At 48.1% G+C, this 17,972-nt stretch overlaps 1 protein-coding gene across 1 annotated transcript in view; it reads right to left on the bottom strand.

Annotated features, from left to right (window-relative positions):
- The window catches only part of ADAM19 (ADAM metallopeptidase domain 19), an 88,528-nt gene that overhangs the window by 33,874 nt on the left and 36,682 nt on the right, over positions 1-17,972 (bottom strand). Inside the window, exons 5-8 of the mRNA XM_059917588.1 lie at positions 14,553-14,629; positions 5,583-5,775; positions 4,845-4,910; positions 373-444 (exon numbers count right to left, since the gene is read on the bottom strand). Coding sequence (XP_059773571.1) covers positions 373-444; positions 4,845-4,910; positions 5,583-5,775; positions 14,553-14,629 — 408 coding nt within the window. The remainder of the gene's footprint in view (positions 1-372; positions 445-4,844; positions 4,911-5,582; positions 5,776-14,552; positions 14,630-17,972) is intronic.

Below are 17,972 nucleotides of genomic sequence, written 5' to 3' on the forward strand. Positions count from 1 at the left end.
GGACAGCACTCTGGGTCCCCACCCCTGCTTCAGCTTACAGGAGTCTGCTTCCATCGGACTTTTACATTAGACATTGGAAACAGGATTCCATCAGAAAAACAAAAACTATCCAAAGCTATTGATTTAAATCAACCCCTCATTTTGTAAATTAAAAAACAAAACAAAACAGCAACCCAAACAAGACAAGTTACTTGGCTAGGTCCGTGCAGTTGACGGTCTCGTCGTGACCACTGAGCTTCGGCTGCATCGCTACTGCCTCCCAGAAGCTGGTGGGGCGGCCAGTCGAGCAAGAGGCAAGTCAGGTGTGAGCTCCTGTCCTGCAGCTCCTCTAAGGTGCTGGCACCTTTCCCACAAGGACACACCTGGTCTCACCTTATCAACGTAATTGGCGATCTCCATGAGCTTGTGTTTGGTGGCGTCCTGGTCTCGTCGATTCTTCTGAAACTAAATGGGGCAAGCAGAACTAGGTGAGACCCCAGAACCCTTCCCAGGACCCCTCGTGTGCCCCATTACTGGTCTTTGAATTCCTTTTCATTTCCTTCCGTCTTCTATGACGACTATCTCCCTGACGCGTAGTGTCAGCTTGGGAGGGCAGAACCTGGGTCACATCCATCTTGGTACCTCCAACTACTAGCTCAGTTCCGGCCACACAGTAGGCATGTAACAGTTGTGCAGTGAACTGAACTGTCTTCCTCCAGCCTGTGAAGTCAACCTTGTTCTCCTGTCCTCCTAATTACAAGGCCTCCTGCAAACTTCCACTGGGGCTTAGAAGAGGGACCAATCCAATCCTTGCCTCGGTCATCACCCCAGCATGGAGCCGCCACCACAGGGATCTATCTCACAGGGCCTCCGTGCACATGATCAGTCAACATGGTCAAACTGTTGCTGAACACCTGCGGTGTGCAAGGCACTGCACTTGGTGCTGCACAGGATACAAAGTGTGTGGTCCTGGTCCTAGCCTTGAAGGAGCTTCAGTTAAAACACAGAGAGGACCACAAATAACAACAATGGCAGATGCTATATTTAAGGAGTATGAAGTAGAAACGGGCTGAGAAAACCTGCACAGAAATAACTGCAACAGGAGGCCGTGTGAATGACACAAAATGAGTGCTGGCAATGAGGGTCATAAAACCTTGGCAAATAGGCTTCATCTGGCACGCTACTCAGATCAACTAGCAATGCCTTCCCACAGTGAGAAGAATTCTACAACTGCAAGGGGCTCGGCAGGAAAGAGTGCTGTGCTCCATTAGAAATATCTGCTGTGGGTAGTAGGAGGAGCACGTTTCGGTAGGTAGCCTCACTTTATCATGCCTGCTTCAAAAGGGTACCTCACTTTCAGCTGCAATGATGAAGGAACGCTTCACAGCATAAAGATACAATTTGCTACAACTGCAACCTAAATTTGAAAACGATGGGTATGTCCTATACGCTGCCATTGTTACACAGAACCTGGGTACCTATCTGATTTACCTTGTGTACACACGATATATGTTACTTCAGTCCAAACCTTCACGTCCTTCCTCCACTGCATCCCACAAGAATATACAAGAAAGAAATGAAAAGAACAGCCAAATAAAACACCCTGGGATATTTGTCCAGATGGGGGTGTGTCTCAGCCACGATAGGGGGAGAAACGCACTGTTTCCTATTCTCTCACTGCTTCTGGACCTTCCTGGGCCTCCTGGGAACCGTGACTCATCAGAACTGCAATCGTCTCACTTTCACCATTGCTTTCTACAGAGTTAAATTCAATGTAAGATCCTGGGACTTAGACCTTTCCAAGGTGTTAATCCTGAAGTTTCTCTTCACTGAGTCATCCCATTTCTAAACTCGTCTCACGGCACAGAAAGTGTTGCAGCATTTAGGGAGTATTTATTAGAACATCAGAGTCAGATTTCATTGTCTTTCAAATATATTAATGCTATCTTCAAACAGCTGCCGGATAATACCACCGTAGTTTTAAGGAATGTATCATGCTATCCTGAAGAGCCTCAGGCAAGAGTCAGCAAACTTTCTGCAAATGGCCAGACTGTAAATATTTTAGGCTTTGCAGCCATAAAGTCTCTACCACAACTACGCAACTCTGCCACTGTAGCTCAGAAGCAGCCATGGACAACACATGCAGCGGTAGGCATGGATACGTTCCGGTAAAACTTTATTTATAAAAACCTGGAGTGGGCTGGATTTGACCATGGGCTATAGTTTACAGACCTCTGATGTAAAGAAAAGAGTATCTCCCCCTTACACTGTCTGGGCTGATACAGGCCTTAAAACACGGTGCATCACCTGGTCTTTCCCAACTGCCCCACATTCTGTCTGTATCTTGAAAAGTCTTTGGCATACCTGTTCTCACAGCTACCCTGTCTCCTCCTCCAAATCCCATCTTGCTCTTCCCCCACCCGGATCTCCCATCTCACCTGAGGAATGAATAAACTGAGAACCACCCCAGGTGCTCCCACCGAGGCCCGGGGAGCTGCACGGTCATTTTTACTGCTAAAAACCCTCTCTCCAGGCAGCCACCCCATCCATGTCTCTGCTCCCTGTGCGAAGTCCAGAGCCCAGAGGAGAAGCCTGGCCTGTCTCAGCACCAGGTTATAAATCACAGATAAGGCGGCCCTCCTCTTCCCTGTCTGCCCGTCCTCTCAGATTAATTAATTGTCAGGAACACATTTCTGCCCGCGGAGGATGAGAGGCCGCTTGGAGAGGGAGTGGGGGAAGAGGTGGTGAGGGGGGCAGGGATTTGTGAGCCTGTGAGCCCAGCCTGGCCTATTACTCCCCCGCCCACCCCTGCCCAGGACCTGAGCAGTGAGCACGTTCCCTACCCACCATCCACTGAGCTGCATGAATCACACGGCCTGTGGGCAACACCTATGGGGCGGCTGCTGGAGACCCTCCCTCTACAACAGGAAGATGGCTCTAGGCACAGCACAGTTCTGGAGGCACCTTGGGCACACACTTTTCCTCTTGGGGGTTTGCTGTGACCCTGGAGGTCAGGAGACAGAAGATGTCCGATCCCCACCCCACCCCCGCTTCTCCAGCTTTCAGACTCACACCCAGTGGGTTTTAAATCCCCACACCAGGAGTCCTCTGGCGGGAGTGCAAGGCCGAGGGGGAGCCTCACCCCACCTTTCCATTAGAGCAGCTGTGTTTCTATATGCTTAACTATTGGGGTCCCAGGAGCTTTCATCTGAACAAAGGATTCTGCAGCAAAAAAAAAAAAAAAGGTTCGAGACCACTGTATTAGAGGATCTCAGATGCAAAGCTTAAAGATGTCCCGGAGCCGGGGAAGCTCAGCTCTCTTCCAGCAACCCTCCCACTATGGCAGTTCTGTTAGGCAGGGGCCAGCGCCATTAGCATCTCCCGTGACTGCGCAGCTGCGGCTTTTAAATCACTTAGGATTTTGCTCCCCACACCACTCCCGCATCCTACACACACACCAGTCTTTGGAAAGGAAAACAAAAGAAAAAAAAAAGGAAAGAAAGAAAGGCTGCTGGAAAAACCAATACCGACATCAATTAAAAAGCAAAACTCCTCTCAAAGCAGAACAAGATGTTTCCTCGGGGCTTCCCTGGTGGCGCAGTGGTTAAGAATCCGCCTGCCAATGCAGGGGACATGGGTTCGAGCCCTGGTCAGGGAAGATCCCACATGCTGCGGAGCAACTAAGCCCGTGAGCCACAACTACTGAGCCTGTGCTCTACAGCCCGTGAGCCACAACTACTGAGCTTGCCCGCCACAACTACTGAAGCCTGCACGCCTACAGCCCGGGCTCCGCAACAAGAGAAGCCACCGCAATGAGAAGCCCACGCACCACAACGAAGAGTAGCCGCCACTCGCGGCAACTAGAGAAAGCCCGTGCGCAGAAACGAAGACCCAACGCAGCCAAAAATAAATAAATAAATAAAATAAAATCGAAATATAAAAAAATAAAAAAAAAAAAAAGATGTTTCCTCGGCCTGGGAGGGCCCTTCACCTCCGCATCTCTGCCCAGTTCATGACTCCGTGTCCTTGCAGACACTCGAGGGCCACCTCCTCCCGCCACTGACACTGGAAGGCAGCTCTTCCAGCGTGAAGTCTAGTATTCTTCCCCCTTCCCTGCACTGCCTCCAGGATCTGTGCTGTGGGACTGCTCCTCTGGGGGAGCTGCTAACTAACCCATTTGGATGGTATGTGACAGACGGGAACTGTGATGAGTTGTGTCTGAAGGGGAGCTCCAGGCGAGGTGCAGTGTTAGACCGTGGGGAGTGCTCAGCTCATCTGACCTTCCATGTCCAGAAGATATGTCAGTTATGTGGCTGAGCCACTACATAAAGTGAGAATGAGGTAAAATACGGCTAATTTAGGCAAATATGGGCCGTAGGGCCTGAATCCATTCTTTAGGAGTCAGCTTCAACACCACTGCCTTGGGGAGCTTTCCCCAATTCATTATCTGCACTCTAATCCTCTACAATGAACCATCCTAGCAGTCATCACACTTGGAACTAGAGAGTTTTTGTGCTGCTACTGGAAACCCTGTGAGGTGAGGGGCAGGTCTATCTCTATTCTCCCAAAGAATAAGCACCAAAACCTAAGGGTCTTCAGACCCAGTCTAAGAAATGTTAACCCAAATAACATTCTTTATCCTGATGTTCTGATTAACGTACTGAGCTGGAAGAGACTTCTCCTTGTTTTTTTCCCAACTATGTTTAAAATAGCAAAAAGAGCCCTTGGTCAGATTTAAGGTCAAAATCACATGACAAACCGGAAAAAGAGGAATGCTTTAGTATTTCCCCAAAGCAGTTTGAAGGCTGGAATGGAAGCTATCAAGAGAGCGATTTTTCTGCTAAAACCCATTGCCTCCCCCTTACCTCCGCATAATCAGCCACAAGGTAAAGCTCCACATACTTCATGGAGTGTAAATCTTCCCTTTTCATCTAAGAAAGAGACATAAGCAGATCAGAGCTATAGAAATGGTGGACTTGACCTCATTTCAAAAAACTGCTCAGACATGGTGCAGTTAATAAGCAGCGGCCCTCCTTACTAAGTTTGTACCTGGGATCTAGAGACAACACCAGCTATGGTCGCTTCATCATCACCCTCACTACACCTTCCGCCTGCCACCTTGGTTATCGTGGGAGGCTGCTCTGGGACACTGGGTCCAGTCCTTTAGTCTCCAGAAATAATGAGCTGTATGCCTAGTGCAGACAGAACAGAGGCTGACATATGAGGGAACATGCTGACAATCAAGTTCCCAAAAGACATTTAAACCACATACCTCTATTTTCCGCTATAAATAAACACAAGCATTTTGTGCACGTGGTTAAGTGGCTATTCCAAAAAGGGAGGCGTATATTTTTTTCTCACATTTTAAAGTTTCTGAAATCAGCACCTTATTTTAGAGGTAGTAATGTTTTCCCCCAAAGCAGTTATTCTGTCGAATACAAGGGTTTCTCACACTCAGCAATGACTTAGACTAAGAGGAAAAAGCTATTTCCTCCTTCTTAGCCATCTCCCTTTAATTTAGAAATACTCCTGGATCCAAGGTAAGGGTCCTCAGAAGGGACAAGCCTATCCCCAGGCTGACTCCTGCACTAAGAAAAACTCACCCTGCGAGGTCGCTTCTTGGTCTGGTTTGTAAACTGAAGGACCCAGTCCCTGGCGGTGGGCTTGGAGTGCTCGAACCCACAGTTCCCGGGGGGAAGCTTGAGATGTTCGGATCTGTAAATAAGGTGGTGGCCCTCGCTGTCAGGGAGGGGCTCGATGATGTAGCTGAGGTTACTGCTCACCATAATCAGTCCTCTGTTGACGGGAGAAATAGAACCTCTGGTCAGAGATTATGGTCCTGGCAAAGTCCCTTGCTCAGGCCTCAGTTTCCCCATACACAAAATTTCACAGTTGGTTTTGATCATTGCTTCTTAATCTTATTATGGGGTCATGCACTCCTTGGTGAGAATCTGAGGCAAACTCAGACTTCCTCTCCAGAGAAATGCACATGTATGTGAGATGTGGTGCACGGTTTCAGGGTACAAAAGCTTATCACAGAGAAGCTTGAAGGTTCTAAAAGGGCTGGACCAGGGACAGTTCATACTCATAAAGGATGGTAGGAATAGGATTCCAAAAAGCCTCCCAAACCCAAACATAGCATACAACAAATCACAGGTCAAAACTTTATAGACTGAGAAAAAGACGGTCTGGTGACTGGTGAAAGAATGCTGGCCTGAGGATGAGGAGACCCAAGTTCTAATCTTAGCTCCAACATTAAATTGTCAAATGCTCTTCAACAAACCTCTTCAATCACTCCAAGCCTCAGTTTCCCCCAGTGTAAATGCGAATGATAATTTTCTAACTTCACAGGACTCTTGGGATGAGTAAATGGAAAGACAAGTGTCTTTGCTCTTGGAAACCAAAGCTAGAGACATCACTGATGGCATGCCTACCAGCCCCAATTTCCCTGTGTCAGCAAGGCAGCTCTGCGGTGAGGTGACACCCACAACCAAGCATGTGTGACTACTCTTTTCTCTGGGTTACAGATACTAGCCTTGAACTCAGAATAAAGATGTGTGTTCATTCATTATATTTTTTCACTCATTGAACCCTTACTCTGTATTAGATGTAATCTAGACATAATCCCTGTCCTTGTGTAATTCACATTCCACTGGAGGACAGACATTCATTCCACAAATATTTCCTGAGCTGCTGCTATGTGCCAGGCATCGTGCTAGTTGCTGAGGATGGAGTAGTGAACAGGACAGACAAGATGCCTGCCCTCACGGAGCTTAGAGTCTGAACATGGGAATAAATCACTACAGTATGTTAACAGAGGAGGCAAAAAGCTTTCATCACCCTTAACACTGATGTTGGATGCTGCTGCCTGGGGTGCTGCATCAATGAGGCTTCTGGGTGCTTTATCTGGACTCGGTGAGAAAGAGTGCACAGCTTATTATCAATCACTATCACCAGTAATCAATGGAAGGGACAGCAGAGGCCCCCGCAGCAGGTATTTGCCATCCTTGACACCGTGAGATGAAAACTAGAGCAAGGGAATGTTATCAGGGCCCTGGGGGAGGAAGATCCCGGCAATGTACCCCAGGGACCCCACAGCATTTCGTGTGCTCCAAAACCTCAGGCTCTATTCATCCAGAAATTTCAAAAGGTAAAGTGTAGCCAAGTCAGTCTTTGCCACTCCAAACTGGCAGGACCTCTCTTCAGCTGTCTCGGCTTCCATCCCTGCCCCTAACGCCTCCGGATCCCCGCCCAGGTTTTGCCCTTTGGGAAGAGCCTGCGACGGTCTCAGGAGAGACAGCGCCAGGCCCTGATCAGCAGCAGTCCTTCCTGGAATCCATCCCTGGTTGACCTCATTCTGGTGCCAGGGAGGCTGACGACTTCTCGGCTACCTCACCCAGGCTGACACAGCAATCCCAGACCAGCCCCCCCGGCGGGACACCCAGTGGGCTGCCTGTGCAGCTGGGGGTGAGAGTGGAGCAAACAGCAAGGGTCACATCTGCTCCTGAGTCCAGACGGGAAAGGGCAGAGGGCAGAGCTGCTGTGGGCATCCTGTTCCCAAGCTATCTTCTCATCTTGGCTGACCAAGGCCCCTCCCCATCACCTCAGTTTCCCCCAGTGGCTACAAACACTGGAAGCAGAGGGCTTCACCACAAACCAGCCGATGGCTTTGTGTGCACTGGGTTGTGGCTGTGGAGATAACACCCAGTTGGTGGAAAGTTCCAGTGCAGCTGACCAGGCATCACCTGAATAAGCCTCTGGGCCAAATAGGACAGAGACGACACAGAAGTTTGGTGCACAGTGAACAACAATCATGGTGGTTATAAATTACTGAGTCTTCGCTATGGACCAGGCACTGTGCTGAGTATTTTATTATTCACACCAACTTCTATCATCCTTACAAATATTATCCTCATTTTACAAACGAGAAAACTAAGGCTCAGCGAGGTTCATCAACTGACCAAAGTCACACAGGCAGTAAAAACCTAAGCAGTCTGGTTCTAGGTCCCAAGACCTTAACCATGACCTCACACTGCCTCTGTCACCAGAGCCCTGCAGAGTAGCTATAAGTGACGAGAATCAGCAACTCTCCTCTGAGGCGTGATTGGCCATTACCCAGCTGGCCTGTCTGAAGTCAGACACCAGCTGGGAGAGGCAGTCAGTCTACTTCTCATTTTTAGACACCATTTTTTGAGAGTTAACTATATGCCAGGCACTGTGCTTATAATCGTCATTCTTACATCAATGCTGTAAAGCACCATCATGGGTCCCATTTTATAGATAAGGAAACCGAGCCCCAGAGAGATTAAATAACAAGCTCTCATGGGTATTCTGGGGCCAAAGATTTAAGGTCCAGCCGACTCTGGACCCCAGGCCCTTAACCTCTATGCTATCTGCCTCTATCAGTGAGTTCCAAACCTAGGGGTCAGAGATCTTAGGATCAAATCTCCCAGATCTATCCATCAGAATACTCTACAGGGTGTATTAAAAATGGAGGTGTCCAGGCCCCACCTAGGAGACGCAGATTCTGTAGGCCTGAGCGAGTGAACAAGTCCCATAGTAATCCCCTGCACAGCCACACTCAGGAACCTTGACCCGGAGCCCAGCCTCTGGCAGGCGCCTGTCTTTTCACAGAGCTCTAAGCAATTCTGTTCCAGGGAGTGGGCAGATCATAACTGGAGAAACACAAGCTCAGAAGGACATTGAAGGTCCTTCCAGCAATAGGGACTCTGCGGCCGCTCCCCTCCCCTCCCCCTGCCGTGGCTGCTGGTAACGCGCCTGTGTCACAGTGGCCACCTTCCCGACCGCCTGGGGATGGAGGAGAGGCTGGCACAAGCCCTAGCATGTCACGGCGAAGCCCAGCTTTGAGAGTGGGGGGATTTGTGAGAATCTACTTCCCAGGGCCCTTCCCTGTCACCAATCCCAAGCCCTGCTAGCTGCCCTCCCCTGAGCACTCACCAGTCATTTCTCCTTCTAAGTGTCTCAGTTGATCTAATTTGCTAAATGTAAGCATGGCAGAGCTTAGCTGGCGGGAGGGGGACCCATGAGGCTGGGTGGCCAGGACCTCACACGCTATTCTCCGTTCTGCTCTCCATCCTATTCCTCATTGTTGAGAGCTTGAAACAAATGAAATTGTACAGAGGAACCCTGGCAGGGCAGGCAGCAGGTTTAACCCCTGAATGACTACAGGACTCGCTCAATGCATCCTTCCAGGAGCTAGGCAAGAACTGCTTCTTGGGAATTTGTCCATTCAGAGCTGAACCCAAGGGGACACACCCTACATGCCTACATCCAGAGCTGCCCTAAGAGGTAATCACTCTGTCATACTTCTTTCCTTCCCCCAAAATCTGCATGCAAGTGAGAAGGAGTTACAGGGAGCTTCAAAGGCAGCACAGAGGTGACGTGGTCACACGGGTGATGTGGTCCCTCTGGGATGGGGTGGCAAGCCACAAGTGGAGAGCATGGGCTCGGGAGTGGGACACACCTGGATTCAAATTCTGGCTCTGCTGTCTGCTAGCTTTGGGCTAAGTTACTCAACAAAGCTGCCCCTCTCACAGGGCTGCTATGATAGTTGACTGAAGTAAGAGGCAATGTTTACTAACAATTAGGGTAATATCTTAAAAGGATAGCTAATAGTCATTGAGCATGTATTATACACAAGGCAGGGTACAAGGCATCTTATTCAGTAGCCATTCAGCACATATGTATTGAGCACCTACTGTGTGCCAGGAAGAGTTCTAGGCACCGGGGATGCAGCATGATAGGAAAACAAAAAAAAGTCCCTGATCTCAAGGAAGTTGCACTCATCACCTCATGTAAATCCACCAATGATGTCACTACTGTTGCTCCCATTTTACAGGTGAGAAAACTGATGCTAGGGAACTGAAGCAACCTGTCAGGTTTTATACCAGGAACTGCCTGACTCCAGAATCTACACCTGACACAACTTGATGTTGCCCTGTGAGGGCTTACTCTATGCTTGACACAGAGGTAGGATTTCTTATCTGTTCTGCAGAAGGAAGGCCAGATATTCAAACGGGAAAGGGCCACGCCTCTCCTTGGCAAAAGGGCAGATAGGCATGGACTGGCTCCTTCTGTCCCAGGCGCCCCACCTCCTGGAAGCTCTGCCCACTCTCTCTGCAGCACAGAAATTTCGACACTGAAGAGTCCTTTTCATGGTCTTGTCTACCCTGCTTTCTCAGATAAGAGGAACCAAAGCCCAGAGAAGTAGGAACTTGCCCAAGGTCACCTAGTGAGCTACTGTTAGAGCTGGGGGCAGATCCCAGGTCTCCTGACATCCAGGCTCATTACTCACGGGCGGAGCCATGACACCACCCTCAGCCCCCAACCCAGGACTCAGCAGCCCCCTGCACCGTGGGTACCATCTAGAGAGCTGAGCTGGCCAAGGCAAAGACAAGGAGGAAATGAAATGAAATGAAACAGGGGAAGGAAAGCTCAGAGATCACACAGCCGGGAGGTATGGAGCTAGATCTGAAACTCAGGTCGCTTTACTCTAAATTGTGAGCTCCTTCTAAGCCAACACATAACATTCACACACATCCTCCCGTGCTCACTCTTAATTTCATATCCTCTCTCTCCCTCTCTCTCCCACAGAGTCTGAGTCCAGGGACCTGGGGTAAGGCATAACCACAGTGAGTATGGGCCCCAGAGTTTTGAGGACAGATCTGCTATAAGAGTGATGCATCAAATAGATGACTACAGGTCATCTACTGTATGTCTTTGAAAGACTTTCTATGTAATTAAACTTGCCAGACATTAGTACTTAAGATACTATACAGCCATTAAAAGAATCAGCTAGATCTATGTGTGCCTACGACATAATGTTAAATTGGAAAAAGAAAAAAAAAAATTACAGAATGGTATGTATAACCCTATAACCAATCTCCCTTGGATTAAAAAATCATATATACACATAATTATGTATTTCAATTATGTATACTCCCCAACAGATTACAGATGGGGAATGAGATTGACTGAAAGGGCAGGACAGGATAAAGAATTTTCACTTCTTTTAGTTTTATGCTCCAGTATTATTTGGATGTTTAGCACACTCATTAGTTACGTAATGATAATCTTCAATAAGCATTTTCTTTACAAATAAAGTGACCAATCAGGTTAAAAAAATGTTTTTACTGCAATCAATACCTCTCCTGCTGATAGTGAGTTGGACACACATGTGCGCGCACGCACACACACACGTACACGCACGCCCAGTGTCTGCCAAACCCCACAGTTTCAGTCAAGGACACCTCAACCCAGTAATGTCTAGATTTCTTCACAAATAATCATTGCTCCTAAAATTTATACTTTATGTTAATTTGCAAAGCATTTGTGCATGCAAGACATTGTATAGGACCTTTAGATGAGTCCTTCATAGGAGACAGGCTTGGGGAGTATGGACACTAAACATCCCTAGGAAATGGTGTGCTGCATCTTTTCATTGGTGTAGTTTATAAATATCCAGAGCTGCCACTCTATTCTCAAAGGGGTCAGTGGCCTAAACAAGATTACAGAGCATTATATTACATATCCATGTTCCTTTTTGGAAGGAATACTTCTAAAAGGATACACAAGAAACTGGTAACAATGGCTGCCACTGGGGAGGGGGGATTCGGGAAACAGGAAGCGTACTCTTTCATTGTACGCTCTTGTATTATTTGAGTGTATTTTTACTATGATCCCGTATTACCTCTTCAATTAAATTAGCCTAAAGAACGGCTTTGGAGAGAAGAGGACGCCCAGCAACAATCTAGAAACTCAGCTGGATTCCTCTGTATTTGTATCATCAGCCTGAAGATCCCACTTGGTATAAATCCTACCTACTTTCTCCAGTCACAGAGAGCATGTTTCCAGGAGAGAAGCACAATTGCTATGGAGATTTTCCATTGCAGCATTGCTTTATGAGCCTTAGTGGGGGGCGACTTGAGTGTTACATGGGTTTGAAGCCTGCTGCTGCTACAGCTGCTCCTACTCCAGAGTCTGAATCGAGCCATCTGCCATGCGTCTCCAGCTCTTAAATCAGTCGGGCCCACAGACACCCTTGGTTTCTTAAGGTGTGTAGTGAGAAGGCGGGGAAAATAAGGCGGGTGGACCCCATAAAAGGGAAGCGTGCAAAATAGAAACACATGGACGGCTCACCCAGTTTCCCCCTATCAGCACAGCTGTGGGAATGATGTACGAGAGGCCAAGCCAAATTCCCACTGCTCCAGACCAAGAGGACACAGGAAGAGGCAGAGAGAAGCAAGTCACACCTGCATGTTCCCTTTCCTCCTTCTTGAGACAGATGCTGTTCACTTGCAGACTGCAGATGGCTGGGCCTGTAAACACCACTGGAAGGCCAGTTGGCTAGGCTCAATCAGGTCACTTGAGCAGGGAATTTGGGGTCTCTGTTATGGCCTCCCAGCCAAAGCTTGTTTCCTGCCTAATCCCCTCCGGCCAACTCACCATGAAGCCTTACAGATGAGACATGGCTCGATTTACAAACAAACACGTGGGATCGGCAGCTTGATGGGCCTCACACTGGCATGTGAGCCTGGGTGAGTCTTAGCATGGTTTCACTGTTATAAGATGATAATAATCCCATCTGCATGCTGTAGCGTTAACACAGCACTTAACATTCTCTACCATGCCTATCATCCATGCCCACTTTACAGATGAGAAACTGAGGGCTCAGGAAATTTTATATGCCTGCCTCCCCTCCACCCGTGTAGGGCATGGGCACAGAGCAGACACCCAGTGTTAATTTGCTGAATGAAAGAAACAATCATTGGCTCAATCAATCAAGAGAGAGGAAGGGTACACAGTGGAAACACCTCCTACTGGCTCATGAGGGCCAACGTATGCATATCTGCCCAATGCTGCCTTCAGTAACATCATGTTGATAGCTTCGAATTGGTCATGGTGGGAGTATTTTTACCAGCATACTGGCAGATGCTACATATCAGTGCTTTTTTTTTCTTTTTGTTTTCATAGAGCTAGTTTATCAACACACTGGGTGTAGGTACCACATAGTATAGGCAATTAAAACCCAGGCAATTAGTATATGCAATTAGAACACAGGTTTTTCAGATCATCATCTCTTTTCCAAAAGGAGGGGAGGGTGGGAAGAGTCTAAATAAATGATTTTTATTACTTCAACATACATGTATAGATCCTACTATATGCAAAGCACCAGGGTAGGCTGGAGGAGAGAAACAGATATTGAGATAGAATTCATATTCTCAAGGAACACATATTCTCAGGTATAAACTATAACGTGCACACATATCACCTGGGGATCTTGGTAAAATACAGGTTACAATCCAGTAGGTCTGGGTAGGATCTGAGCTACTACATTTTGAACAATCTCCCAGGTGATGCTGATGGCGCCCCTCTGCGGGCCCCGCCTAGGAAGCATGGGTCTGGGAGGTGACTGAGGGCTTGTATGTACTGGCCAGTTCTAAATGTTAGATATCTATTAGCACGTGCAATCCTCACAACACGACAGATATATATTTCCCTTATCCACATTTTACAAAAGAGACCATCAAGGCCCAAGGTCACCCCTCTGGTCAACTGCTACTCGCTCAAAGCCAGGTCGTCTGGCTCAGATAATGAAGTCACTCTCTTTCCAACATGCCCCCTCGTTGGAACTTTTCAGTTCATTTTCTGTCTTGAAGATTATCCTTGCTTCTCCCTTCTCTTTCTGCTCTTTTCACTAGCTGCCCATTTCCTTTTTTGCCGCCTATAAGCACTTCTACCAGAGAAGAGCAAAGGAGAAGTGGGAATAAATGCTCAAATTCATCAATTTCAAGTGTATGAACCATGTCTTTTATTTCCTATATCCTGGTGCTTTGACACTGCGACCTTGCTCCTGCCCCCAGGGTTAGCCAATTCCTACAGATGGTTAACTCACCAGTGAGCACAGCATGCCTTTCCAATGGGCTTCTCACTCTCTGGGCCGCCCACCCCCCTGGGCCTGTTCACCCCAGGGCCAGGTACCAGACAACTAGGGACAGCCCCAGGCTCCAGATCCCACCAAAATTATTCAAACTAGCCAATCCTAAGCCTGCTTGCCCTGCCTTTCCTGTTCCTTTCCACAGAAACCACAATAAAGACTCTTTCCCACATTCCCTCTCCCCGCTCTACCTCCTGAATGACCCCTGTGCTGCCCTGTGCCCCAGCCCCAGCATGGCGTGCCCCTCCTCCTGGGATCTTGAGTACAATAAAGTGTCTTTTCGATGGCAGTTGTCTCCTGCTCTGTTGGCTTCACCATACCTAAATAATAATAAAACCTCAAGCTCCTCAGGAAAGAGTATGCTCAGTCCCCAGTGAATCTGTGGGTTATCTATTATTAACATTATTATTTTTACCATCATCATCATCAAAGGATTATTATTTCCCTTGTCCCTCCCAAGCTCAGCCCTTCTCAGAGCTGGCTTGCACACATTCTCAATAGACAGCTTCTCAAAGTCCCTGCCCAAGGCCAGCCCCGCTTGGCTTAAAAATTCCGTTCCTGGGGAGAGTCTCAGGTGCCCCCCCAACCACCGCCCAGCACTGTCAGGGCCTCTTACCTCATTCCCCGGCAGGTGCTGAGCGTGACACTGGACTGTTCTGCCTTCCTCACTGTCCCGTGGTAAAAGCAGTGATCCTAGCATGGAGAAAGCGGGTGGTCAGACCACAGGATACTGATAAGCACGGCAATGTTAGTGTCTCATGAAAGTCAGGGATGATTATATACCTACCTACCCTAAGCTCACAATCTGCAAAGAGCTTTCTAAGCCACCATTTAATTTGACCCTCGCAATGTTCCTGGGCGGTGGGACAGGGTGGATGCCATCATCCTCACTGAAAAGATGAAGAAGCTAAGGCTCAGAGGAGCAAAGAGATTTGCCGCAGGTCTCACTGCTAGTTGGAGAACCCAGGATTTCAGATCTCTCTCTTTTTTTTTTTTTTTTTTAAGAGAAACACTTTATTTATTTATTTTTGGCTGCTTTGGGTCTTCACTGCCGCGCACGGGCTTTCTCTAGTTGCGGCGAGCAGGGGCTACTTTTTGTTGCATTGCACGGGCTTCTCATTGCGGTGGCTTCTCTTCTTGTGGAGCACAGGCTCTAGGCGCATGGGCTTCAGTAGTTGTGGCATGTGGGCTCAGTAGTTGTGGCTCGCAGGCTCTAGAGCGTGGGCTCAGTAGTTGTGGCGCACAGGCTTAGTTGCTCCACGGCATGTGGGATCTTTCCGGAGCAGGGCTCGAACCCATGTCCCCCTGCATTGGCAAGCAGATTCTTAACCACTGCACCACCAGGGAAGTCCCTCAGATCTCTTTCTATGACATGATGTTGGCCACAGGAAACACTGGCTTCTCAAAAGCCTGCCTCCCCACTAGACTCACATCTTTGACCCCCCGTAAGGACTGAACAGTGTCACCCCCCCAAAATTCATGTCTACCCAGAACCTCAAAATGTGATCTTATTTGGAAAAGGGTCTTTGCAGATGTAATTACATTAAGATGAGGCAATACTGAACTAGTATTCTTATAAAAAGAAGAGAGGACACAGAGAGAGACACACACACACACAAAGAAGAAGGCCATGTGGAGATGGAGGCAGAGATTAGACAAAACTAGAAGCCAAGAAGCACCAAGCATGGCCAGGAGCCACTCGAAGCTGGAAGAGGCAAGGAAGGATCCTTCCCTAGAGACGACAGAGGCAGCATAACCTTGATTTTGGACTTCTAGCCTTCAGAACTATGAGAGAACACATTTCTGTTGTTTTAAACCTCCAAGTTGATGGCACTTAGTTACAGCGGCTCTAGTAAACTGATCTATCCCCCATCTTCCCTGCCCCCCTTGAACCCCTGCGCGCCTGGAGCAGACTTGATTTGGCACCTGTGTCCATGGACGCTTGCAGGTCTGCTGCTGCTCTCTAGCCAGGGCATCTCACGGCCATCTGGTCTTCCCAACCCGGCTGGATTCCTCATGGCTACAAACCACTATGTGCTATAGGCCCAGGACCAGGCCCCGATACACAACAGTGAGTAACAGACACAGCTCCAGCCTTCGTAGGACTTATGGTCTTGTGAGAGCCAATATTAGTTTAAAAGCCATACAAAGATAATTACACATCATGAAGAGTGGCTTGAAATAAAGTTCGAGGTGCCAGCAGAGTGTTTGATAAGTAGGGTAGCCAGAGCATTTATGAGGCAAACCAGGACCCTGTTGAGAGTGATAAAGTGCTAAACCAGACAGACGGACACAAACCAGGACTGTTCCCAGCACACCAACGGGTGATAACAAGGGACACATTCCTACAAGCTTCTTCCCAGAAGGTCAAAAGAGATAAGCTGGTCCGAAGAGAAAGAAGGTAAAATCTCCAGGGCAGAGCCAGGTTCTTAAGAAGGTCTTAAGAAGGATGTAAACTGTGTAGTTGCAGACACGGAAGCTTTATCTTTCCCCACCAACGTCCTGGGCCTGAGCAGGGCCAATCAGGAATCTCTGGCATTCACCTACGTAACAACAGTCCAAGTGATCCATCACCAGGACCACACTTGATTGTGGTTGTTCCTTGGTCCCCAGCAGGCAGGCATGTGACCCAGGAGACAGCTAACCCATTCATCTACATTCTCTGGTTCCACACTCTGCTCAGCTCTAGGCATGAGTATAGTGCAACACACTTTACAAAGGGCTGTCACACACATCACCGCATGTGATAATAGTGCCTGCCATTTACTGTTATTAACAGTAAGAGCTAACATCTACCCAGCTCTTGCTCCTGGATAAACAATTTACATGATTTTTTTCCTTTAATTCCGATCACAGCTTTATGAGGTAGATACTCTTATTCTCATTTTTTAAAAGGGGGAACTAAAAGTTGGAGAGGTTTTAGGTCATTCACAGGGCCACACACCAAAGTGGAGATTCAAACCCCAGCAGCCTGACTTCAGACTCCATGCTCTCTCTTAGCAAAAGCAGACCCAGCAAAGTGCATGGAACTTAATTTGTCAAAGCTCTATCATCTTCCAGCACCAACGGAGACTGAGGTACTAGTCTAAGCCTTGCCTCTCATTGGTTATCTCGACTTCGGCATGTTCCTTTTTCTCTTCTCCCCTCAATTTCCTCATCTGTAAGATGTGGCGTTGGAAGAGATGTTTATAAATTTCCATAAAGGGCTTCCCTGGTGGCGCAGTGGTTGAGAATCTGCCTGCCAATGCAGGGGAGACGGGTTCGAGCCCTGGTCTGGGAAGATCCCACATGCCGCGGAGCCACTAGACCCGTGAGCCACAATTACTGAGCCTGCGCGTCTGGAGCCTGTGCTCCGCAACAAGAGAGGCCGCGATAATGAGAGGCCCGCGCACCACGATGAAGAGTGGCCCCCACTTGCCGCAACTAGAGAAAGCCTTCGCACAGAAACGAAGACCCAACACGCCATAAAATAAATAAATAAATAAATAAACAAACAAACAAACAAACCCAAAGTTTAAAAAAAAATTTAAAAATTAAAAAAATAAATTCCCATAAAAATCAGTGATTCATCCTACCCTTCCACAGCCCTGACAGTCAGATCTTAGCATATCCAATTTTCAGATGAGGAAACTCAACACTAGTGTGGTCAAAAGGGTTTTTCAGGTCACACAGCTAGTTAAAGCCAAGACTAAAACCCTGGCTTCAGACCCCAAACTCTGCAACTCGTTCTACTGGAACACACTCACAGACCATTCCCCCAATGATCTGACCTAGATCAGGGCTGGAGCCCACAGGCCCAGCAATGGGTTGGATAAGGTTCCCAGAACTCCCACTACCCCTGGCCAAGTTTGGTAGGAGAGTGTGATCCGCAACATTTGGGTCAAGCGAAGCTAAGCGGTTTATTCCATTCCCATTTCTCTTTGAGTCTTCAGCTCCCAAGTAAGAAAGCTGACTGGAAGCCCCCTGGGGCTGGGTGGGGGCTTTGCAAGAGCCTAGGAGCAGGGGATGTAAGAAAACAAAGAGGCATCCCATGCTT

This window comes from Balaenoptera ricei, chromosome 3 (assembly GCF_028023285.1).
Source record: "Balaenoptera ricei isolate mBalRic1 chromosome 3, mBalRic1.hap2, whole genome shotgun sequence".
In the NCBI taxonomy this organism is placed as follows: domain Eukaryota; kingdom Metazoa; phylum Chordata; class Mammalia; order Artiodactyla; family Balaenopteridae; genus Balaenoptera; species Balaenoptera ricei.